The 24,079-nt window shown below is 37.8% G+C and overlaps 1 protein-coding gene across 2 annotated transcripts in view; it reads right to left on the reverse strand.

Annotated features, from left to right (window-relative positions):
• Positions 1-17,307, reverse strand: part of PIK3R1 (phosphoinositide-3-kinase regulatory subunit 1) — a 62,754-nt gene extending 45,447 nt beyond the window's left edge. The window contains exons 1-2 of one of the 2 annotated variants that reach the window (XM_026670566.2): positions 17,149-17,307; positions 5,994-6,697 (exon numbers count right to left, since the gene is read on the reverse strand). In XM_026670566.2, the coding sequence (XP_026526351.1) occupies positions 5,994-6,327 (334 nt within the window). In that variant the 5' untranslated portion in view covers positions 6,328-6,697; positions 17,149-17,307. Of the gene's footprint in view, positions 1-5,993; positions 6,698-15,668 lie in introns of both variants that reach the window. The other variant, XM_026670567.2, reaches the window with a different exon arrangement.
• Positions 17,308-24,079: the final 6,772 nt, after the last annotated feature.

The raw sequence follows: 24,079 nt of genomic DNA on the forward strand, positions 1-24,079 counted from the left end.
TAAATTTTGGAGTAGGACTTAGCAATTTTAATAATCAATTACAATATGTTACAGTATAGCCTTTCTTTTGAAATATATTTAAATCGAGTACTGTAGCTATACTGAAACAAGGTACCCCAATTTTCCAACTGATAAAGTATTACAAAATAATAGACTTGAATCTATAAACTCTACACAAGCACATTTTTCATTCCAAGCTATTAAAATTTTATAATTTCTCAGATTTTAGTCTTCAAACTGATTTCATGGTCATTCAACTAAACATAAAATTTTAAGCAAGCTGCACATGCAAAGGGCTTATAAGCAGCTGCAATGCAGACATCTGGGTTCTTTCACAAGAGGCAGCATATCTGTAAATAGCATTAAATAAAGATTTAAGAGGAAAGAATGGTGCAGAATTATCATCCTTGGCAAGAATTCAGCAGTTGCAAACTACCACATGTTGCAGAAAAAAGGTGTTCCTTTTAAATCTTTCTAACTGAAACATAACTAACCTATTCCAGCTTTTCCCGATAGTAAATATTACCCCAATTAAAAAGTGTCTCTGATAATGATTAGGCCCTACACTGGGGAACGAGGGAGTGAGATGAAATTTTATTCAATGTGTATTCAATGTGACATTAAAAAAATAAATCCAAAAACAGACAAATTGAAAATCTGTGTATGTTTTGTTTCAGCAGAAATTACCGAGTTAAACACAATATTAACAGTGGTTGGTGAAACATCACTGTATTACAAAAATCACATGTCTTTCAAATCTGGAAAAAATAGTCCTTTTGTTTTTTTACTAATTTAAAATCCATTAATTTGGCATCAGATGTATTTCCAGTATTATGAACATTAACCAGCAGGTGGAGTCAAAGAACAGTTTAAAGATAGTTAGCAATTTTATTATAGATTGTGCATGGAAAGTGAGAAATCAATTTTAGGCCTTAGTCGTATCTTTACTGAAAAACAAATTTTACTGGAAAATGGTTGAACTAAAACACCTTTTGTTAAGAATTAACATTCTTTCTCATTAAATCTAAGATTTCTTATCCTACTACACATATCTATCAACTCACCAAGACAAAAGTACATGCCACTCACAAAAGAAGCATATTGTGAATGGCCATTTCTTATTGGTAATTTTAACTGACTCAACCTCCCTCATGCCATATTCTTAATATTTCTCAGGAGTCTTCCCAATTTTAGGTATATATCTAATGCTCTTCTCACCACTCTTGATATGTACCATGAAATATATCTATGTCTTTAAAGACACTAAATTCTGTTTTGTTGTACAGGTTTTCTCAGAGTGGCAATTTTGTTACTTTCTTGAATATTTAAAGAATACAGATAGGCTTCAATTTACAATCACAATTGGGCACAGAATTTTGGCTGTAAGTTGGGGCATTTGTTACTCAATTTTACAATGGTTGTTAAGGAAACAATTTTGTTGTTAAGTGAATCCAGTATTTTCCATTGACTTTTTTCCCCCCTACTGTTTTCTCTTATTTTGGACTACAACCTGAAAAATTAACTACTATTATCATTAGTAATAAAGGCTAATATAATTGAAGTATAAAGGGAGAATCCATTGCCTTTTCCAATCAGATTCCTAACCTCAGTGTGCTCATTTTCCATTCCTGTGTGACAATGCCTCTGGAAACATCTTTTTTCTTTTTGTCCCCAAAAAGAAGGCAACTATTTTTCTTTGAAGATGTTTCGCTTCTCACCCAAGAAGCTTCTTCAACTCTGCCTCTTGAAAAAGCCCCTTTGAGACCCAACTATGACCAGGATGGCTGAGAATCTCCATAGACATTTAGCTATGCACATCTTTCTTCGTGTTTATACTCTTTTCATCTTTAACTAGCCCTACTGAAACAAACTACAAAGCATGCCACATTACTAAACAGTTATACTTGTGATGCAATATTCACATTTGTAGAAATGGGCAGCAATCTGAGGATCTTTTTAGTATTCCTGCAGATTCTAGTGAGATTATGAATTATAGCTAATGCATAAACAACTGTATTATAGTTATTGTGCCCAGGAAACAGCAGACAAGATGTCATTCCTTTATCATTGGCCCTAATGATCTAATTCTTAAAGAAAAATCAATACGTTTCGAAAACCACATAATTCCTCAATATTCACTATTTAAAGAAACAGTTTAAAGGAAGGAAGTAGAAGTTTCTATGCATTTTCAACAGTATTAATATATTGTATTCAGATTTTCATAAATAGGCAAAATTATTTTGGTATTTTCTTCTAATATACAATTTCCAACCTACTCTTGATATTACGTGTGTAAATTTGTGACTTTTCCTGATAATATACATTGGCAACATTTACTGAGAATTACCCACCACATTTTTTAAAAATAATCCTTTGATCAGAATATTATAAAATATTGTGTCAATAAAATAAACAATAAAATAAACAAAACTAACAAAATACATTTCCCCCTTTTTAAAAAGGTTATTCTGAAAAATCTCACTGAATAGGCTAAAAAAAAACCTGCTTGCCTGGGAAACAGATCCAATGTGCAATGAAGTCTCATGACTTCTATATAATTATATTTAAGAGGAACTGAAGAGGCTTGCTAAGCATGCTTTGCCAACTTTTGCCATATATGATCATTCGGCTAAGGGGGAGTAAGGAAACATTGATATTGGGCATTAGATGATTTATATTTTTCTCTCAGAATTGTCAAAATTAGCAGGTCTAAAATTGTAATATAAATTATGATGTGCTAAATTTTATTTAGTGAAGTCTAGCAGTAGTGGTTTCCACTTAGTACTGACTACTTTCTCATAGTGTCCAAGAATAGAGATCATAGGGTCTGAGTAAATAATCTGATTATTTCCAGTTATCAGCATCACTGGAAGAAATGTTCTAGTATTTGAAAGCTACAGTATTTATGCACATTGTATGATTCTTCTTTCAAAATATGAACAGAAAGAAAAGGACTACAATCAAGGGAATTAAAAGCTCCAAGACTAGAAGAAAATGAAACACAAACAGTACAAACCATAATAATCATGTTATTGGCAATGATAAGTGAGAATCATTGGTACTAAACAATTTGTTAAGATTTTAAAGCTGCCACAATAATTTTTTTTGTTACAGCGAATCAACTGTTGCTGTATAAAACTTAGTTCTGCATAAAACTTACACCACACTACTTGGAATTTCTCTGCTGTAAGAAAAGAGAATAAACTATTTTTAACAGCGTTATTGCGTTAACTTTATGAATTAAAATTATCTCAACTGTAAATAAAGCTTAATTGAAACATCAGCCTTCCAAACATGGGATTTGACTTCCAATCAGATGAAAAGTAGTCTAAGTGCTCCTAAAAACTACAAAACACTTGTCTGATTAACCAAAACAACTAAGTGTCAAGCTGTTTAGTTTGAGTAACATAAGCAAAAACACAAGTAGAATATGTTTATAGAAAACCTTATATGTTTAGGAAAACTTTGTAGAAAATGTATCATAGCTAATGTATTGGAAGGAAACCACAGGAGATGTACTTTGTAAACCACACAAACAAATGGCTTTTTCAATCTAATTCCAAACAGTAAAGTTAAAAAAAACAAAACACTTTTTCAGACTCTTCACCACTTACTGGCACACAGCAGTTTCAAATTGTGAAGTTTAGAAAATATAACTTGACCAAATAAAGTCTTATACCATGCTCCTTATATTCAAATTGCAAAGCAACAGTTTATTAGTCTGGGAAGAAGATTTCTTCTGGTTTGCTGCCCACACCCATCTGGACTACGTAAACCATTAACCATTTTATTCACTTTATTCTCTGGAAGTTCTATTTTTACCATATTTAACAATTGAAACTCTAAATGCAATGATTAGGCACTAATGTTAACATCTCAGGTGTTCTATTCTTTTTTAAGGATAGGTTGCATACATACTGGATTATTTGTTCATTATTTGCATCTCTATTGTATCAGTAATAGATTAGGAAGTAATTTCTACATATAGATATAGTAGTCATTTCTGCTATTACTGTCACATTTTTGAAGACTAGACAAATCTATCTTTCATGGCTCATGTTTCAGAAGAACCTAATCATATATATGACATTCTACAGTCATGTTGCAGCTAAGCAATAATCATATTGGAAAAGAATCATGGATTTAAGGTAATCCGTGGAGTTACAGCATTGGAGAAGTAACTCCATATGTTAACAGTATGCCTAAATACACCTTTACAGTATTTTTTAATTTTGAGTGAAAGTCTTAAGAAAAACCTATATTTACCTTCAATAATCTGAATAGCTTTCCTCCTACCTCCAGAACACTGATAAAATTTGTTGACTATAAAAAGGATTCCAAGTAACCCTTGAGTTACGAATGTAATGGAGCCTGCCAATTACATTTGTAACTGGAGGACTGATAGTAGTGAATCATGTAACTTGAACATGATCACTCCCTGCTTTTGCACACACATTCGCTGATGAATGCGGAGGTCGTTAAGTGCACGAGATGGGGAAGGCCGGAAGGGAGGGGCTAGTGCTTCTGACCATCCAAGGCTTCCCCTGACCATAGATCTCATCCAGGCCTCTGTTTGCAGAGAACTGACTGTACTTTAGGCCTCTCTGCAAACGCACCAACAGCCTGAAGCACTGAAACAGGCCAAGAAACCAAAAGCTCAGTAGATCTTTGCAAGATGACTATCCACAAGCCTGGGGGGTGGGGGGTAAATAGGCAGGGCAAATATTGCAGACCCTCTGCAGTCGTTTGTAAGGGTGAATGACTGCCATAGCGCCATAACACTTGTAACTTTGGGACTGTGTCATAAGTACTGAGGAGGGCATTATGTCACAACTTTGAACGGTTGCTAAGTGAACTAGCATAACTCAGAGATTACCAGTATATTCATGCTGTATGACCTCTTTTAGTTTGGGAAGAATCTGTCTACCAGTGTAATGCTTCACATGCAACAGACTGACTCAATGGAGAGTCCATTTTTAGCCATCCTTCACCCCAAACATTATTGGGAAACTTTCTGGACTAAATCTGGGGACACATGGTGGTGTTAAAGAAAAGGAAAGAAGGGGAAATTCCATTTTAGAAATCTGTTCATATACTTTGGACAGGGTATTGTTATATTTTATAGAAGAATGTGGAAGAGAAACAGGAGAAAGATAATAACCACTTACTTAAGTATATTGCCACTGACTTCAAATTGGGCAATGTTGATATATATTCCATAATTAGTTAACTCTATTTAAATGTTAGGTTTCTTATCTTTTAATTAATAATATACAAAGCCGCCCACATAATTTTATTTCAAGTTTTCAACTTTAATTATCCCAGTCTAATTATCAGTCAAGTTATTAAAAGATTTTGAACAGAAACCAATATGCACATACCGTGACTACAAACAACAAAGTTATATGAAAAAAACCTTTACATATTTAAAGTGCAATAGATCCATGATTTTAAATAAATTCAGAAGCAGCAGTTAAATTTGTCAGAATTTTCTCCTTTCTATACATTGAAACAACCATTTACTTGCCTGTCAGAATATTTTACAGGACTTGATTTCCCTGAGATTGGGCACTCGGAGACCTGATCAGATCTGCCATCTTTGCAAATAGATTATGTGCCTTATAATACTGGGCTTCCTTTTCCTACCACATTGTATCAGAAATCCCTGCTGTGTAGAAGGAACATTTTTAGGGGAGAGTGTTAAATATTTCCCTACTTTTAGTAGATGTTTGCCTACTTAGAAGAAATGTGAACAGCGTGAAATAATTTCTAGTCACACTTGTTATCAAATGAACTTGCTTCTTTTACATTTACATTCATTTCCATTGTTTAACACCCTACACAACATTTAAACTAATTTCTTCCCACGTGCAGTGTTAATATTCTACAGCATGAAGTGCTAAAGAATCTAAATTACCTGAGGGGAAAGAAGCAAGGTTGTACTATCTGGTATTCAGTTTGCTTGGCCAATTATAGTAACAACAAATACTAACCTGGTTGATCAGCCTCTGTTCCAACTCTTGCAGGACTTGGTGCCATGGGTAGTGGTCGAACCGGACGAGGCTTTGGAGTAGGGGGAGAAATTTTTTTCCTTCCAATATATTCTACGTAAGTTCCTGGAAAATCTCCCCTCTCCCCAGTCATTTCATTATAGCCATTCAACCAACCAATTTCCTCAGGTTTTCCTTCTTCTCCATCACTGAATCCAAGAGCAACTAAAGTACCTTTACTCACAGTTAAAATATCTCCCAAATGTAGGTCAATGTCTTCTTCTCGTTCTTTTTTGTAATCATATAAAGCTTTGTACTGGTATCCTTCTGCACTCATTTTGGCAAATTTTAGCACAATTATTATAATGAACAGCAAGCCAATTCTAACTTGGATTTATTGTATATACAATTAAAGAAGTTTTAAACACGGTGATACATATGAATTATGAGGATTGTAACTCAAATATGAAAAAGGCACCACAACCCGTGATTGTGCATTGATGTTATTGTTGTTTCTTTGTAGTGAGACCAGGAGAAATTGTGATTTAGATTCCCAGTTAATTCTTTTTCGGGTCTGTTTGGCACTTAATGGCAGAGTTTTTCAAAGTGGGGTGAATGTTACTTTTTGCTGAACTTTCTTCTGATAGCTTTGCCATAATGTTCACTTTTCTTAAAACCTTTGTTGTAGAATTCTGCACATACTTTACCTATGGAGAAAAAAACATTGAGACACAGAATTAGTGCAATTATTCAGGTATCAATGATGGTCACCCAAATGTTCATGCAATACAAATCTCAATATGATTTGTGGATATGGAGGAGAGGACTGAAAGGAGTTAAGAGGACAAAAATACTGGGATGGCCCAGAGATGGGCAACTTTTCTTCGTGGTAACTTTTTCATAAAGAGAACATTGTCATAGATAAAAACCAAAACAAAAGATAACGTTCTGATATTTTTTTTAAAAAAAGTTTGCATATTTAACTCCAATTAAGTCCAAAAAAGATTCTTTTGTTTGCAAATCAGATAGAATAGAAATCCTCTCTGCTGCTTTGAACACTACTATGTGTCTGCTGACATTTCCCTGACATTAAGCTGTTTTTAATAAATGACACTTTGGTGAGCCCTGTGCTATGAAGCTTCCACTAGCTTGCAAGACAAGCTTTGCCAAAAACTGATAGAAAACCATGTGTGATGTCACAAAATAATACCTATAGTGTCTACAATAATGGACCTCCAGTACCCACCTTGTACTAAACTCTGTGCTTCCAGAGTGGGACAACAGAGCCACTTCTGTACCCAAAGATAAACTGCCCAACAATATGTGTTCTTCAAACTCAAAGGACAACCATATAGATAACAAATAATTGAATAGTAAATATACACAAGGCAAAACATCCTGAAGCATGATTTATCTTTCCCAACAATGCATTGGAATCCATTTAGATCATAGAGCAAAGTTCCCCAACCTTTCCAATTTTGCAGACTGGCCTGAGGGAGGGTTGGGAGAAGGGGTGGTTCTGTACTGGCCTGAGGGAGGGTTGGGAGAGGGGGTGCTTGCCCGCTGCCTGCTCAAGTGGGGAATGCATACACATGTGCATTCACCCGCCACTTCCACAGCTTGGTTCTGAAGGGATCAAGGCCTGTAGCGTGCTGCGGCCTGGGCATTGGGGACTCCTGCCTTGAAGGATTCTTAGAAACTAAAATGGTGTATGGTTGCAGACCAATACTTCCCACATTTGCCAGAAAAAAAGAGCTTAGTTAATAGAGACCAAACAGGTAGAAGAGATGAAAACAGTAAAGATCAATTTAAGCTTATGCCTTCAAGTAACTCTGTCTTCTGTAACTAGACATATCATCATGGCATCCCTTTTTAAAGAATGCCAGTAATGTGCTTTCAAAATTGCACGTGTCCATCAACTCCCCCAACTCCCTACAGATCCTAGTCTTTGTTGCAACATCTATTCTTGATTTAAGACAAATTTCCAAGTTATTCTATGAGCAAAATGAACAAAACATAACTGGGGAGCCACATTAATTGAAGAATGGAAGATTGTCTCTTAATGGCCAAGCCATTATTGTATCCATTTAATGCAATTCTCTTCTCAAACTACAGACCCTCTGGTCTTTCTCAAATCACTGACCACCTGTGATTTTACACACTGCAGCTAAATTCATTCCCTGTGCTAAAACTTAAGCAGAAATCTCACAGATAATATGTGGCTAGATAAGGATCTTGACAGCAAACAGATGATTGGAAATCTAACTGCTTTTATTGTAACAATGGTTCAAATCTGCATCTTTTCCTTCCTAATTTTCCCACAAGCTAATATGTTCCTTGGGGAGTGTAATAAGTTAAGTTGTAGCGTATTCCCAAAGATGTCAACTGTGGTTCATAGGCTATCTACTTATTTTCCAACATGAAAACCCCAATCTTTCCTCATGATTATACAATAATGGCTTCTGTAGCCATGATTTAAATAGTCATATCTTTATCAGTTTACATATTGGAAAAAAAATACTGTAGTTCTCACTTATCCTCAATCCAATATTTTTCCACCAGTTTCAAGGTATGTAAAGTCTGTAACATTTTGCTGACTATTAGTAGTAAGTTTAGATGATTTATGGAAATGTATTTTGCACAAATTGGAGCTGTCTGTGCAGCTTTGGGCAGCTATTTCCCTCTTAAAATGTGTCCTCTCACTTCGGGCCTATATATGTTTCATCTATCACCTACCCAGGGGTGGGATTCTACTAGTTTGGACTGGTTCAGGCGAACAGGTAGTTCCAGTGATCATTTGGTCCCACCCTCCCTCCCCTGCTCTTTCCTGTGCTTTATTTCCTTGTTTTGGAGCACAGCTGATTTGCGTGGCAGAGTGGTTTTGCTGCGCCTCAGCTGTTTTACTCACCAGGGCTGAAATAGAAGGTAAGTATTATAGCTAAGAATGTTTTTTTTAAATGGTGTGCACGCGTGCAAAGCGTGCAATCACTGAACTGGTTGTTACACCGGTTGAATCGCATCACTGCACCTACCCCTTATCCCACCCACTCAATTTTTGAAATCAACCATACTTTAAGCTTCCAAAGTAATAGAAATAGAAGAACCCAGACCACACTACCCCTTTTATCTGAAGAAAAGAAAGGGCATACTTGGACAACTTTTAAATGTCTTGTATGAAGATCTTTTACACGTAGCTGCAGCACACTCTTCAATATTCTAAAATACAATAGCTCAAAATAATTGGAAAATGTATTGAGTTTTGGAAAATTATTTACCATGTTTCTGCACTGCATATGTGCATGTATGTGCGTGTGCATGCGCGCGCACACACACACAGAATCCTCACTTAATGACCAGTCACTTAACAACCATTAAAAGTTATGACAGATCTTCCTAACGCCACTGATGACCCAGTTTCACAGTTCTGATGGCACCCACTCGGGGGGCCCTTGTGGTCACATGATTGTATTTTGGGCAACTAGCTCACATTTATGGTTGTTTGCATTGTCCAAGATCAAGTGACTGCAATTTTTAGCATTTTTTGCCAGTTTCCACTTAGCGATCCTCATAACTTACAATTGTGGTTATGGGCTCAATTATGGAATCCAAATTGCACTGGAGATGCAATTAATTTGAATAAATAATTCATAAGTGATTTGGATGCTCAAATTTGGTAGGATGATTAGGCCTCTGCCCTTTTCTTGTATAACTTTGGGTGGGGGGGGGAGAAGAACTATCCTATGAGTTCAGGGACTCCCATTCACCAGGTGGCCTGTCCACCCTGACCTGGCAACTTGCTGGTTTCCTATCCATGGGATCTATTGAAATGCAAGTAAATAGAATGAGGACAAATATTTGCTTGAGCTCCCTGTAGCCTTGTTCTCTCTCCTCTTTTACCTATGTCTGCATTTACATTTCTGATTTAAAAAAAAACAAAACCCAGATACAGTTCTTAACCATTTTGAAACCAGCAATGGAGCCCTAGAATTCTATCGGTAATTTTTCAGTACTGGAGTTTTGTATATGCTTCTTCTTTTACTCACTTCAACTCTTTTTGGGTAATTCAACTTCCCGGAGCAAATGCAAATTTATTTTATGTGGACTCCTTCTCCTTGGATATTTTAGTTTTGGGTTTTTTGCACCCTACCTACTAAAAATATAGAATGAAGTACAAAAAATTAAAATATGTTTGGCACTGATCAGATAACTTTTAATTTTTGTTAAGTACATATTTGTAATGGGTTACCGTATTCCCAATTGTTTCCTTATTCCATATAATTTTAAATATAAATATAAATTTCAAAAGTATAGAATACCAGCTTCACCTCATATATACTGATTGGTGAATGTTTTCAACAGGATGATGAGAGATTGACAAGAAAAATGGCAATGAAATCAGAGGAGGAAACCAATCAACTTGCTTATAAATTAGACACATTTGCAATCTGGGCAATGAATGACTACAAGAGAAGGGTAAGGATTGACAATTAAGACAACATATTTTATGATGATGTTATTTTGCACTGACACAAGAGATGCAGACAGCAGTTTATATTAACAGGGACCAAATAGCTTCTACCTCATGTCTTATTCAAAGACTGGAATTTTTCTACTAAACCATGAAACTGTCAAGGCCAACAATTCTCTACATGTAGGCAGCCTGTTCGCCACAGAAATGGGTAATGCCAAATAACAAATATAACTATATCAGCCTATTCATCATTAATCAATACAATATGATTACAGTAATCCATATCTTCATTGGTCATCTGTGCTTGAACATCAAACTGACATTTCTCCTTTTGCATGTACATCCAAGAACAATACACAGTGAGAGAATCATTTGCCTTGAATCATACTTAATAGCTTTTATATTTTTATTACACTATAACAATGAAAATATTAATATATTTTCTTGTCAAATTTCACTACTATGGCTAGGGCCTTTATCTTAAAGAAATGCTATATTGCTATTAGTATTCTTTTCTCCGGTAATCTTTCCCCAGAGCTGTACTAAGAAAAACCCATAGAACTATAGAGTCACTCTTTTTTCCTAGATTAGAATAACATTTTTAACATTTGGCATCTGTGCAAATATGTCTTGTTATTCTGAGATGAAACTTTTGAGATGCAGCATGGTTTCTATACAACTGTTTCTCCTTAGATGAAGCCATCCTCCCTATCTTTTTATATATTCATTTGTCATGTATCTATCCATCCATCCAACCACTGAGCCATCCACCATATGCAGTCATATGCACACCTATGTATGCTCATTCACACCTACAAAGTAGTAGTATTTGAAGAAAATTTAGGTGAATCTTAAAAACCCACTGATTTGATTGATTATGGAATACTGAAAAAAGTTATAGACCAGGCTAGGAAAAATTTCAACAGCATGTCATAGACAAACAAAATATAAAAGCAAAACAAAATTATTTTTATTGGAGAAAAAAAATCTATGACCATTTCGTCCATAGTTTTAATGCATGGTTTGCAGGTATATGAATATTGCAAAGTCCAACACTGCTTTTGACACTGTCATTGAGAAATGCAATACTTAATAATTATTTGTTTATCACTGATTCATAAGCAACAACAATGCTAAAGGCAGAACAGTAACACCAGGGAATAACTCTGGAGATACATTTATGTAAGGCAGATTTATTAATATTCAGTGGAAATGTTTCTATAGTTTCAAGAATCTGTTTTGTGTCCCAGCAGGTGGCAGCACCTGGCTGATCTTACCTGGCTAAAAAGCTAAGCAGGGTCAGTCCTAGGATGGGGGACCTCCAGGAAATGCTACATTAGACTAGTAGGTAAATACACACACACAAAGAAAGGCACAGAGATTCTAAAAGGCTGGAACAGCAAAACCCTCTGTCTTGCTTTCAAGATATCTAACTGGTTGCATCCATCAAGTTCAACTGAAGACAGATGTTATTTTTATGAATCTGCATTGAACAGTCATGCTAAAATGGAAAAATAACTTCAAATTATAATCCATAGGTCAATCATAATAACTTTTAATTTTCATTATCTTTACCTGCAACTCCAGTGAAATGCAGATTTGGGGAGAATGGGCAATAATTATTAGTTAACCTTCCCATATTGCCATTTATTATCAAAAAAATTTTTTTTGTAAAACCTAAAACAATTACATTCACCATTCGGATGCAGCAGTTATATGCCTTTCATTTAATAGCTCAAGGCAGCAGACAGATAGTCTCTACTTAACTGGTTGTTTAGCAACCATTCAAAATTATGACAAATTCTCCAAAAGGTACTTACAACCCAATTTCGAAGTTCCAATAGCCACCACCTCTCACCCCACAATCATATGTTTGCATTTGGGCACTTGGCCACCGCTCACGTTTATGGCCTTTACAATATCCCACAGTCACATTTTCAGTGATTTTTGAATTTCTAGCATTTATTTCCCATTTCTGGCAAAAAACACTCATTGGGGATAATAGATTCATTTAACAACTGTGGCGTTTGCTTAACTACTGCTGCAAAAAAGGTCAGAAAATTAGGTGTGGTCATGTGGCGACCCACTTAATTGCCGCAACTTACGACCATAATTCTGGGTTCAATTATGTTTGTAAATCAAGGACTACCTGTACACAGCACTTTCTCCTCCAATGTTTCTTAAATCAGCTCTCTAAAGCAATTTGGGCTGGGAGAAATTAATTGCCCCAAAGCTCCATCACCTGAAATTAATTAGAAATTAGCTCTAATTCAGTACTTTAACCACTACACCACCCTACCTCTCCAAGCGGTTACATCTAGAAAAAAGTCCTATGAATACAAAATATCAGGAAGTACTTCTGTACCAACCACCATCAACACTACTGAAAAGTTTCTTACAGAAAATCAAAACAAACAGGGCCTGCCAAAACTAGTGTTACTTTGAACAGCAAATTGTCTTCTTTAAATGTACCTATTGTCCTTCTCTCCTTACTGTGTTTACCTTCTTAATCTAAATAAGTCACCAGTAATTATCCATGTGCATTGCAGAGTTTCTCTTCAATAAGTCCTTCCATTGTTTTTCTATGCTTTCCAACTGAAAGAATTAACTTGCATTATTAAAATAAGTTACTTCTGCCCATTTCCAGACACTGCCTGAGTATTTTGTTTAGACTTATGCATAACGGCAAACTGTGTACCAAAAGAATCCAGTGGCAGTAACATATAGAGAAGTATTGAGATCAAAGCACCACTGAAATCTTAGATTTTTTTTAAAAAAAATTACACACGTGTGCATGGAGGCACACTCAAATATGATATACTTATCATATAATAATTATTTTATATTAAACTCTGAATCTTGGAGAATATTTCAGTGATTTGGAACTCATGATTAAAGTTGTATCTTATCTTAAAGCACACCACCAAAATATTTCACATTAATTTGAAAGGTTATCAATCCACTGCTTATTTTAGAACTTCCACACTATACTTACATGACAAAAACTGGACACAAGCGGTGAGAATATTTAAGTATGAATTAAATTGTTCTGAAGTCATTTTAACTGTATTGTTTTCCTTCCTAACTTCTGCAGCAAACCAGAAAATATACTTTTAAATATATCCTGCCCTGAGATGTTGGAACACTGCCAACGTTCAACTTAATATGCGTACACTATGTACCAGAAAATTAACACTTGCCCAAATATTCCAAATGTTTTGAAATATTTATTATCTTAATGAGAAATAGTTTTGCGTTCAATAAGGGTGTCAGGAGATATTCTGTTTATTTTTGTAGCCATATGTATTCTGACAAATAGTTTCTCTAAACTACAAAAAACTGATTACTCGGGTTTTGTCCCCTAATGTGCTACTGTAGGATACAATTCAGTCCCCCACATATTAAAACATAAAAGGATTATTATAATATAAACAAGGTTTATCAGAAGCTCTAACCCATTGGGATTAATGATACATAATACGGAAAAAGAATGTATTTTACTTTCTTAGGTACAAATACTTTCTTACACCCAATCACCCATGGTAAAGTTTAATATGTTCCTTACTATGAAAATATCGAATATCTAGCTCACTGTGAGCTATTATGAAAGATTTCCCTTTCTGCTGTTTGCCCATAGAAGTTACCATCATTCTCTTGTCCAACTCCTCTCTGGTTCTTCAACTTTATTTCTATATACTAGTATTTAGCACAGCTGGCAATACTGGCCAAACTATCAGCTTTGCAGCACTATCTTGTCTGCAGTCCATCAGAGAGGAAAGTGACTTTCGCGTGACAAGTCCAGTTGGGCAATAGCCTCAGTATCAATGTTCTGCTTCTGGAGATATGCTGAAGTACTCTGCCTAAGCACATTTACATGACCTAATATTTAGAAAACAAATCAGAAGTTTTTGAAGGAGGACACACAGACCTATCCCATTTAATCCAAACCTAAGCTATTGCCTATAGCTATGATTACATAAACTGTCTAGAACTGATTAATTATAGAAGTCTTTACACAGCTTATTCATATACATGAATGTCAGATAATACATGTAGGATTATGGATTTAGAATAGTCAAAGAGATACACAGAGCCTCCATTAAATAAATATGGCTCACATTTTATCTATCTGCAGTTAACGTGATCCCAAGTCATGAAGTTCATCCAGTTGCATCTCTGAAAAGCTCTGCTTATCCCCAACCGCCCCCCAAAAAACCAGAGTGCAACAGAAATCAATATAATGCCACCAGATTAAGGCTGCAATCTTAATCTATTTTCCTGATTATGAATCCCAGCGAACTTAGTCAAACCTATTTCCGAGAAGACAAACACAAAATTGTGTTAACTGTTCACACCAGGGAAATATTAACATATTTTTCATATTTTTAAAAATATTATACATATCCAAAGTAGTTACTTCCACATCAGAGGTCTTAAAATTATGATAGAACAGAACAAAATAACAGAGTTGGAAGGGACCTCCAACCCCCCTGCTCAAGGAAGTGACCCTATACCATTTCAGATAAATAGTTGTCCAATCTCTGATTTAGTAAATGACAGCTCAATAACACAAACTATGTTAATGTACTTGACTTTGCTTAAAGTATTTTTTTTCAATTCACTACACAACGTTTTGCATTTGCCATCCTGAAAGCAAAAAGTTGCACTTAAATTTTCAGTTGTTGCACTCAGCTTAAAATGTTTTCCTATGACTGTACTCATAATTTAATCTAATATAGTTTCCAGAGCTTTCTGGAGCCTGCAAAGTTATAATAAAAAAATCAGCAATCAGAAGAAAAAGTTGTATCAAAACAATGAATATATATGCAGGAAAGTGGATAATTAATCAAAATTTAAAATCATCCCAATTCTGAGTTTATTTTAAGCATAACTCCTACTCAAGTCAATCAACTTTCATTTACATCAATACGCTTTGAATTCAGAACTGAATTTTAATTACTTCTACAATAAAATAAAATAAAATAGAATACAATAAATTAGGAACCATGTACTACTTAAATTTCATTCCAGTGATTTTTTTAAAGTGTCACAAGACAATTTATTTGTCTTGGTATTGATGTGGGATTTCTCAGGAGTAAACATAACCCTGAATCCCAGCAATCTGCTTTATCATGCAATTAATTACATACAGTTTAAATCATCCTTTTAATGTTTAGTTTTTGCCAACTAAGTTAGCTTATACATACTTTATTCCACAGTCATCACAAGATGTGCCACAGATGTAGAGTCACTGGGTCTCCTAACAGCCAAAACAGTGTGAGAGAGGCCACTTGCTTTCCAAAGATTTTTGGCCAGAACTGGTATCACAACTGCTTGCCTTACAGTTGTCAGACAGTTTTACACATGCAGCTATTCCAGTGGTTGGGAAGAAGAATTTGGCATTAAAAACCCACCAGATTTTTGTCCCTCCCATGCGCTCAAAACCTTCAACCACTCATTTGTTCTTTTCAGAACCAGACACTCTGATTTCCAAGAAAGTCACAATACTCCTTAATAAGAGCTATTCTTCCCAAATGCCATTAATAAAGAAACGAAAGACAAAGCACTGTTCTCAGCAGCACAAGAAGTTCTCTCAACAGCTCACTAGGCTTTTTCACTGAAATTTACACAGGCCTCCTAAAATATCACTGCTATTGATTCAACCCATGGCACCTCCATGTACCCAGCAGCAATCAAATCTTTTCCGCCCACAGCCCCCAATTGTGATGGTTGCAGTTGTGTGCAATTTTAGTACCAAGCTTTATTTAGCATTTACTAGTCTAACACTTCCCCTGCAGACTGTTTCTAGGCAAGGAAGAATGGACACTCACTTCTGGATTGCTAAAAATAGTAGTAATAATAATAACAATAAAACTTAATAAGCTGGCAATGAGTTTCTTCGCCACTGGTGCCCAGACGGGATGCATTGGATAAAAAGAAGGGGGAAACGGTAGATAATATTAGAAGGGCAATTAATGTCTATCTTGAACTAAAGAGCCAAAAAACCCGAGACGCTCAGAAATTTATCGGATTCAACAGCCTTTTTCAACAGTTCGCCTACTCGTGTTGCAATTCAGGGCAAATTTGCAGTGACTGCGGTCAGGACGTATTATCTTCGGTGGACAGGAAAAAAAACGTGTTGAATGTGGGCATTCCTGCAATATCTTCCCCTGGGCTGCCAGCGCCGTCTGCCCGCAGTCTCCGGCAGTCCCGCGTGCCTGGGGTTACGAGATGCCAGGTAAAGCAACCATTATGACGGCGGCTAAACGCTTAAGCGCATTTTCTTCCCGAACCGCCTCCGCGTCCAAGCCGCAGGGCCCGGGGACTCCACGGAACCCCATGCAGGTCGGGCTCCAGCGCTTGTAGCGGCTCCTGGAACTTCCTCTGCTCAGCAATGCTCAGCAAAGCGCGGGCGGGGGGGAGAGGCAGGCAGGAATAGGAAGCCGCTTTCCACGCGTCGCGCTTGCAGCCCCGAGCCAGTCGCGGGGAGAAGCTGCCAGTAGCAGCAGCAGCAGCGAAGCCCACGGCCTCGCGCGCCCCTTCCAGCCCCGGGCTTGCAAGAGGCCTCGCTGAACCGCGCAGGATATTGCCCAGCCGCGCAGCGTCCCGGTCCTCTTGGCGTTGCCCTCGCTAGGCCGCCCAGATACCCGCGGCACCCCCCCTGATACCCGCGGCACCCCCCCTCACCTTCCGCCGCCAGCTCTCCAGAGCCTGGATCCGCGCGCCTCTCCACCGAGGCAAGGGAAAAGGAGGCGATTCTGCAGAAGCCGCCCGTACCCTCGCCTCCGCCGTTTGCCGCAGCCGCGCCGCTCCCTCCCGCCGCCTCCGTCCCGGCCAAGGCAGCCCGAGCCGCGTAAAGGCTGGCCGCCGTCTCAGCTCGCCATTCGCTCCTCCTCCGCTCCGTCGCCCCTGCCAACCCGCTCCGCGCCTTGGGGACCCAAGCACCGCCTCCCCGCCTAGCTGGCCTGTTGCGCTGCTAGCGGGCTGAGAGCCGCCACGGGCTGGTTGCTGGTGCCGGCTCGGAGCGGCTCGGCCTGCTGCTGCCCCCTCGCACGGCGACCCCCGTCCTCTTTTTTTTCCCCGGCCAGCAGGGGAAAAAAAATAGGGCGATCGTGGCCCCGGAGTGGGGCGTAATAGAAGGGAGCCCGCCGGCGTGAGGTGGGGAGGGCGTTGTAAAGCGTAATACTTGGGTGTCTCTCTTCCGCCCCCTCTCCTTTGGCCCTTTCTCACTCGCCTTGGAGGCTCGGAACAGAACTGGCCAAGGCGACGCCAGAGCCTCGGTTGCTTCATGCGGGATTGCGCTGCAGCCCCGTCCGCATTTGTTTCTTCATATATTTTTATTTTTTATTTTGGTGGAGCTCGTGCGCTGAAATTCCAACGCAGGCAGGCACGTGCGCGCGCCCCCGCTCAGCCTTAATCACATTAATGTAGTAATCGGTTGGTGTCTGGCGGCCTGTCTCCGCATTTAAAGCTTGGGGACTGAAAAGGGACCTGGGTTAGGGATTTAAAAAAAGGAGCAAGCTGAACTTTCTCGCGTAGTGGAATTCAGGAAGTCAGCAAAATAGTCTTACCTGATCTGCTTTTGTGACCTGTGTGGTACAATACAGCCAGAAGGGACAGGTAGTCTTCGACTTGCAACTGTTCCTTTTAACTGACCGTTCAAAGTTACAACATCACTGGAAAAAAATGACTTCTGACCGTTTTTCCACAGTTGCAACCTTTGTGGCATCCCCCAGGTGATCAAAATTCAGATGCTTGGCAACTGGTTCATACTTATGATAGTTGCTGTGTCCCAAGGTCATGTGATCAATGTTTGCAACCTTTTGACAAGCAAAATCGATGGGGAAGTCAAACTGACTTAACAATTGTGTTACTAACTTATCAACTGCAGTGGTTCACTTAACTGTGGCAAGAAAGGTTGTAAAATGGGGCAAAATACACTTAAATGTCTCACTTAACAACAGAAATGTTGGGCTCGGTTGTGGTCGTAACTCGAACACTACCTTTACTCTGCAAATATGGCCCCAAAACACAAATTCCAAAAAGCTTGATTTTAATATGGCCTGTAGCTCTATAAATCTAAGAAAATGGAAGACCATCTCACAGAGTATTAAAGAGTATTAAAGCGCAGATTCAACATGAGATAAAATCTTTTAAGTTACATGTACAGATGACTTGATTGTAAATTTTCAATTGCATCAAGTCATTGTGACTGTGAATTTATTCATATTACACAGACCAGTAGGGTGTGCAATCCTGTGCACTTATCGTAGAGTACCAAAAACATTGGATTGAAATTCATTTTTAATGAGAAATGTGGACAATCTGATAAAGGGATCTTGCCCTTTAAACATCTGTAATTTTGTGGCCAGTAAAAAAAAAAAAAAATCAGTCTTTATTACATTCCTCATTCTTTTACTTTCCTCATACTAATTTATCACAACCAGAAGCCCCATTCTTAGTTTTCGTATTTACCAAATCCAAAAAAGGTTTGCTTTTTTCTGGCATTCTTGTGATGTCAGAATTTCTACTCTGGGAAAAAAGTTTCTGAACTTTTTGGGTTCATTCCTCTAATAAGTTAGATGATAATTTATTAGATGATAATTTATTAGAGGAATGTACCAGTTTGGGTTCATTCCTCTAATAAATTATTGTGTAGCTGGGAGGAAACTCTTTCAACTATTTATTTCAAAGTATTCTCTTGTAGAAGAATCTCAGTATACCTTTCCACTTGCTTGTGTCAGGTACAGGAAATTGGGAGCCAAGATAGAATTCAAAAGCATGAATTTATTCCATGTACAAGAATCTGATCTACTAACAGTCAAGGCAAATTGGCACCACAAGAATGGACTTCAAGGGGGGGATGGACTAGATCTTGGGGGGGGGGCATAGTGACTCCAAACTGAGGATCCATTTGACCCCGCCCTCGGGGTGATGGTTGATGGTTCATTTTTTTAATATAAGAGTGTATGTAAACAGCTTAGAGAGACAACATAGGATGGGCAGCTTATTATATTTCAGAAATAAATAAAGGTAAAACTACAGATACTATACCTGCTGAATAAAAAAGGTTTTTTTTATTGCAACACAGACCTGCCATGTCTGATACATTACCAGATACAATTAGACTTCCCTAATAGCATGATGCAACAGGCCAATTGCTTCCTAAAAACTGTCAGCTCTCTTTGAAAAGGTCTGTGCTACAAAATCTAAAACACTAGTGTTTTTTGTTTTTGTTTTTTTTGGTCAAGTTTAGAATGAGTGATAGATGCTCAGACTTGTCAGGAACATTTAATTACAGAGTAGTCTTGACAAAACACTAAAAGGAGCAGTTTTTAAAAAGTGAGCTATAGCTCTCCCAGCAAAAATCTAGATGACCATTAGAGGACAGTAAAGAAATGCACAAAACTCAGGTTCTCTGCTACCCTCTACTGGTTGCTTTGGTTTTTGTAGCCCAGATGGAACAGTCATTCTCTCAATGGTCCAAACTTCGGACCTGGCCAAAACAGAAGCTCTGGAACTGTTAAACAGAAACAGAAAGGTTTATTTAGGCCAGAGCCTTGATACTCATTGAGTCCTTTGGTTGAAAGTTCGTTGCAAAGTCAGCGCTAGGAGCTTCTGTTTCCCAGTGTCTTATGTAGGCAGGGCCCTCTTTCCACCTGAACACGGCTCCAGCTGCTCAACCACCATTCGGTAGTCAACTTTAAGGCCCCAGTCAGTGTGCAGTCCCATGATGTAGCCAGCCGAGAATCAGCTATGGTTGATTGAGCCCCTGCTGCTTCATCTGCCACCAATCAGCTAGTTCGGGCGGCAGGAACTTCATGGGAAGCGCCGTCATTGCCTGCAGCCACCACCAGGGAAATTCTGAAGCATCTGCTGCCAGCTGTGAGGCAGCCGGAACCTGGCCTTGCGACACACTGTTCAGGCGGCTGGAAGCGCTGCCACCGTTCACCGCCAATTCTCACCACTGCTGCAGCAGTCCACCCCCATCCCACATACTTTCAGAGGTGGGTTTTTTAAAAAAAATTATAGCAAGGTGATACTCTATAATTAAATTGTAGCATGGTTCTCAAAGTTTGAATTGCATATAAAATACCAAAAAACAAAATCCTCCACTGACTTCTGCTTCTTCTTAGCACAGTAGAATAAGGTAATAACATACAACTTATCTAATCAGCAAAACCCAAAATCAAGGTTTCATTTTCTTCCACCTCAAGCACAAAGTCCAGAAGCGGTTTCCAAGTAGAAACAAAATTAATTTTATTCTTTTTCTTTAACCAAAGCAGTCAATTTAGCCATCTCTGCTAACAAGGAGCGTGCATAAGCGCACAATCATGCCTATCATCCCTGTCCTATCGTCCCGAATTATTAGTTCCTATTTCATGTATTTAAACAGTTTATTCTTATTTCTATTATATTGTAAGCATTTGACAAAATAAATAAATAAAATAAATAATAAAATAAAACTTCATCAACTTTTGCAGCCATGTGTCCACTGTGGGAATCAAAATATCCTTCTATTGTTGTGCATTAGAGTATTCTTGCTGCTGTCAACAGCTCCTTCAACTCCTAAAAAAAAGTTAGTGTGATCTCCTGCATGAACATAATGGTTTCATCGATGTTACGGCTGGGCAACAAATAAATATGTCACTTTTGATCAATATATTTTAATCTATTAAACACAGGAATTCTCAAGCCCCTGCAGTATAGCAACTGCTCACCATGGATTTGCACAGTCAAAGATACAAGCAAAGTTTGAAAGTGGATCAGCATAGAATATCTGTTCATGTTTCATTTAATGAAACTTACCATATGTTATCTTTTCACAATAAAGATTCACTTATCTTTTTTATCAGGATAGAAATGCTGAGAATTTTTCAGAGATTACTGCTACTAAACATTTTACACACTGATAACTGAATACAGTATCCGAACCTTTATTAGATAAATCAGTGCAAGTATGAAATGCAGTGACTACAAACTTTATCTGGAAGAGTGACATCTGTGTTTATTTTTTAGCCTTGTAAAATGGTGATAAGAGATCTGACTTACATAGTCATATATAAGGCTTTTTCTGCTGACAGAATCACAATAAAGCAAGAGTCACAGTATTGGAGAGTTAATTAAGGCCCGTATATGTTTAAAAATCACAGAGACGAAAGTCTACTTTTTAGCGTTATCTGTGACAGAAGAAGCACTTTTAAAAATTATTACGTATTATCTATTAAAGAAAGCATAAAGTGTGACTGGCCAGAACCTCCTCTAGAAATTGCAATGTATTTTATGTCATTCTCCTGTCTTCTGTTATGATTAAATTTAAATCTTAAAATTGGGCATACAATAAAAGAAAGTTTTCCCCCCCCCAAGAATCATGTGGCAGATAGAAGGAAGATTTGGACACACACACACACACACACGTTTCTCTGAAAATACAACCTACACTGAAAGTAAGTCCTAGCTTGATTTTTTACACATATACCCAATATAAGTCCTACCCCCAAAATAAGCCCTAGTTAAGACCCCGCCCACTCCAGGGTGCACAGGGTGGAGTGAGGCATACAGGTAAAAATTAAGCTAAGGTGAGGATGGGGATGAAGCTGCCATACTTACTAGGCCTCGCACACTCCAACACTTGCCAGCCCACTTCTTTTACAGCCGCATGCCGACGTTTGTGTGCATCAACCCAGGCCTCTGTTTCATGGTCAGAAGTCTTCAGGAAAGGCCTCTGTAGCCAAGAAAAGGACTCTGGATTGATGCATGCGATGCCCTCCAGTCTCATTTCACCGTCAGAGGCCTTCTGGAAAGGCCTCTGCAACTGAGTAACAAGGTGTGGATTGACACACGTGTCACTCCATTTCACATCAGAGGCCCTTCAGGAAAGGGCTCTGCAGCCAATAACAGAGCTCTGGATTAATCCAGAGCTCTGTTATCATGTGCAGAGGCCTTTCTGGAAGGCCTCTGATGGTGAAACAAGGCTGAGGGGTTCCATGTGCGTCAATCCAGAGCCCATATCTCGGCTGCAGAAGCCTTTCCTGAAGGCCTCTGACAAAGAAAGAGAGACCTGGGGCGACACGCACAAGTGGTGACAAGCTGCTGCAGAAGAAGTGGACCAGCAGCAGGCTCCTGCTGGGCAGGCTGTTGGTGCCACCACTGCAAGATGAGTCAGTGGAAGACCTCTCTCAAAAATAAGACCTGGTGCCTTTTTTGGTGGCAAAAAAAATAAGACTGGGTCTTATTTGGGGGGAAATACACACACATATCTGTGTTTCCCCAAAAATAAGACCCAGTCTTTCTTTTTTTTTGCCACCAAATGACTGAGGTTTGATGAGGGTTTCTGCAATTTCACTAAGAATCAAGTCAGTTAATAAAAGGGGAATACAAAATGAAAGTGTCCCCCAAACTGGACACTTTCCAGAATTGCGGGGTTGAATTTCCAGAATTCTCAGCATTTGCCATTCTGGCTGAGAAATTCTGGGATTTGGCTCAAAAATATGAAAAAGGCCAAAAATTAGGATGACTGATGCAGAAAAAGAGGCAAAGAAGAAAAGCAGGTTGAGATAATGTTCATATTTAGTTGCACTAGAGGCCACTCACAGATACTGTAGTATCATTTAACAAGCCTCAGTTTAACGGATTTCAATTTTAATGGACAATATTTTAGACTCCACCTCCATTTAGCAGATGATCACCACCATTTAGTGAACAAAGTTTGATAAATCCAAATTAAATTCCAGACAACTGATCAAATTTATGAAATATAAATGTATAGGAATGATAAAAATTTGAATGTAAAGCACATTCATACTTAATGAGCACCCCTTCCTGCAAATGATTCTTTAAACTGAGGTTTCACTACATTAGTGATATCTACAATATGTGAGTGAGGGTGCCACATCATTTCACAAATTCAGAAATTATAAAATAATGCTCTATCTAACTTCAAAAATATGTGTTGCTGTGTATGTACATAAATCATGCAAATTGCTAGATGGTGCATTTAGCAGCTACAGTTGTAAACAGGAAGCACATGTACATGTGAAACAAATATTTAAAGAAAATATATTGCTATGAAACATTGCAAAGCATTGATAAAAATTCTTTAATTGTGCATCGTGATAACTGTCAAAATGGGAGGAGAACATAAATAGATAGGATGAAGACAAAATATTTAATTAGTGCCAGTTTTATAAGAGTCTTGTAATGTATACTTATAAAGCTGTCATTCTCAAGATAACTGAATTTAGCATTCTTCTATGATGGTTTATTCTTTGCTTATCTTATTTTGAAAGTTTAGGGTGAGTAATACAGTCTTTTTTACTCACAAGTCACTTTCACCAAAACCTGATAGTATGAGCAATTTGACCAGAATTGGAAAATAACCCAAGAATATTAAAATGTGTTAACCCACAAAATATTGTCCAATACTGTTTCCTTAGTAATGTATTTATAAGCAAACCAAATATTGGAAAATGAATTTGGTTTCCATTGTTCCCTTTCTCCAAAAAGACCCATCTAAGCCAGAAAACATAGCCCCAAAGAGTCTCAATATGTATTGAAGTGGGGAACATATAATGTAAGTGTGCAAACTAAAAAGAAAAGTAAAACTAAAAAGAAAAGT

Source organism: Notechis scutatus, chromosome 2, assembly GCF_049901735.1.
Source record: "Notechis scutatus isolate UNSWTSFEM ecotype Mainland chromosome 2, rNotScu1.2, whole genome shotgun sequence".
In the NCBI taxonomy this organism is placed as follows: Eukaryota; Metazoa; Chordata; class Lepidosauria; order Squamata; family Elapidae; genus Notechis; species Notechis scutatus.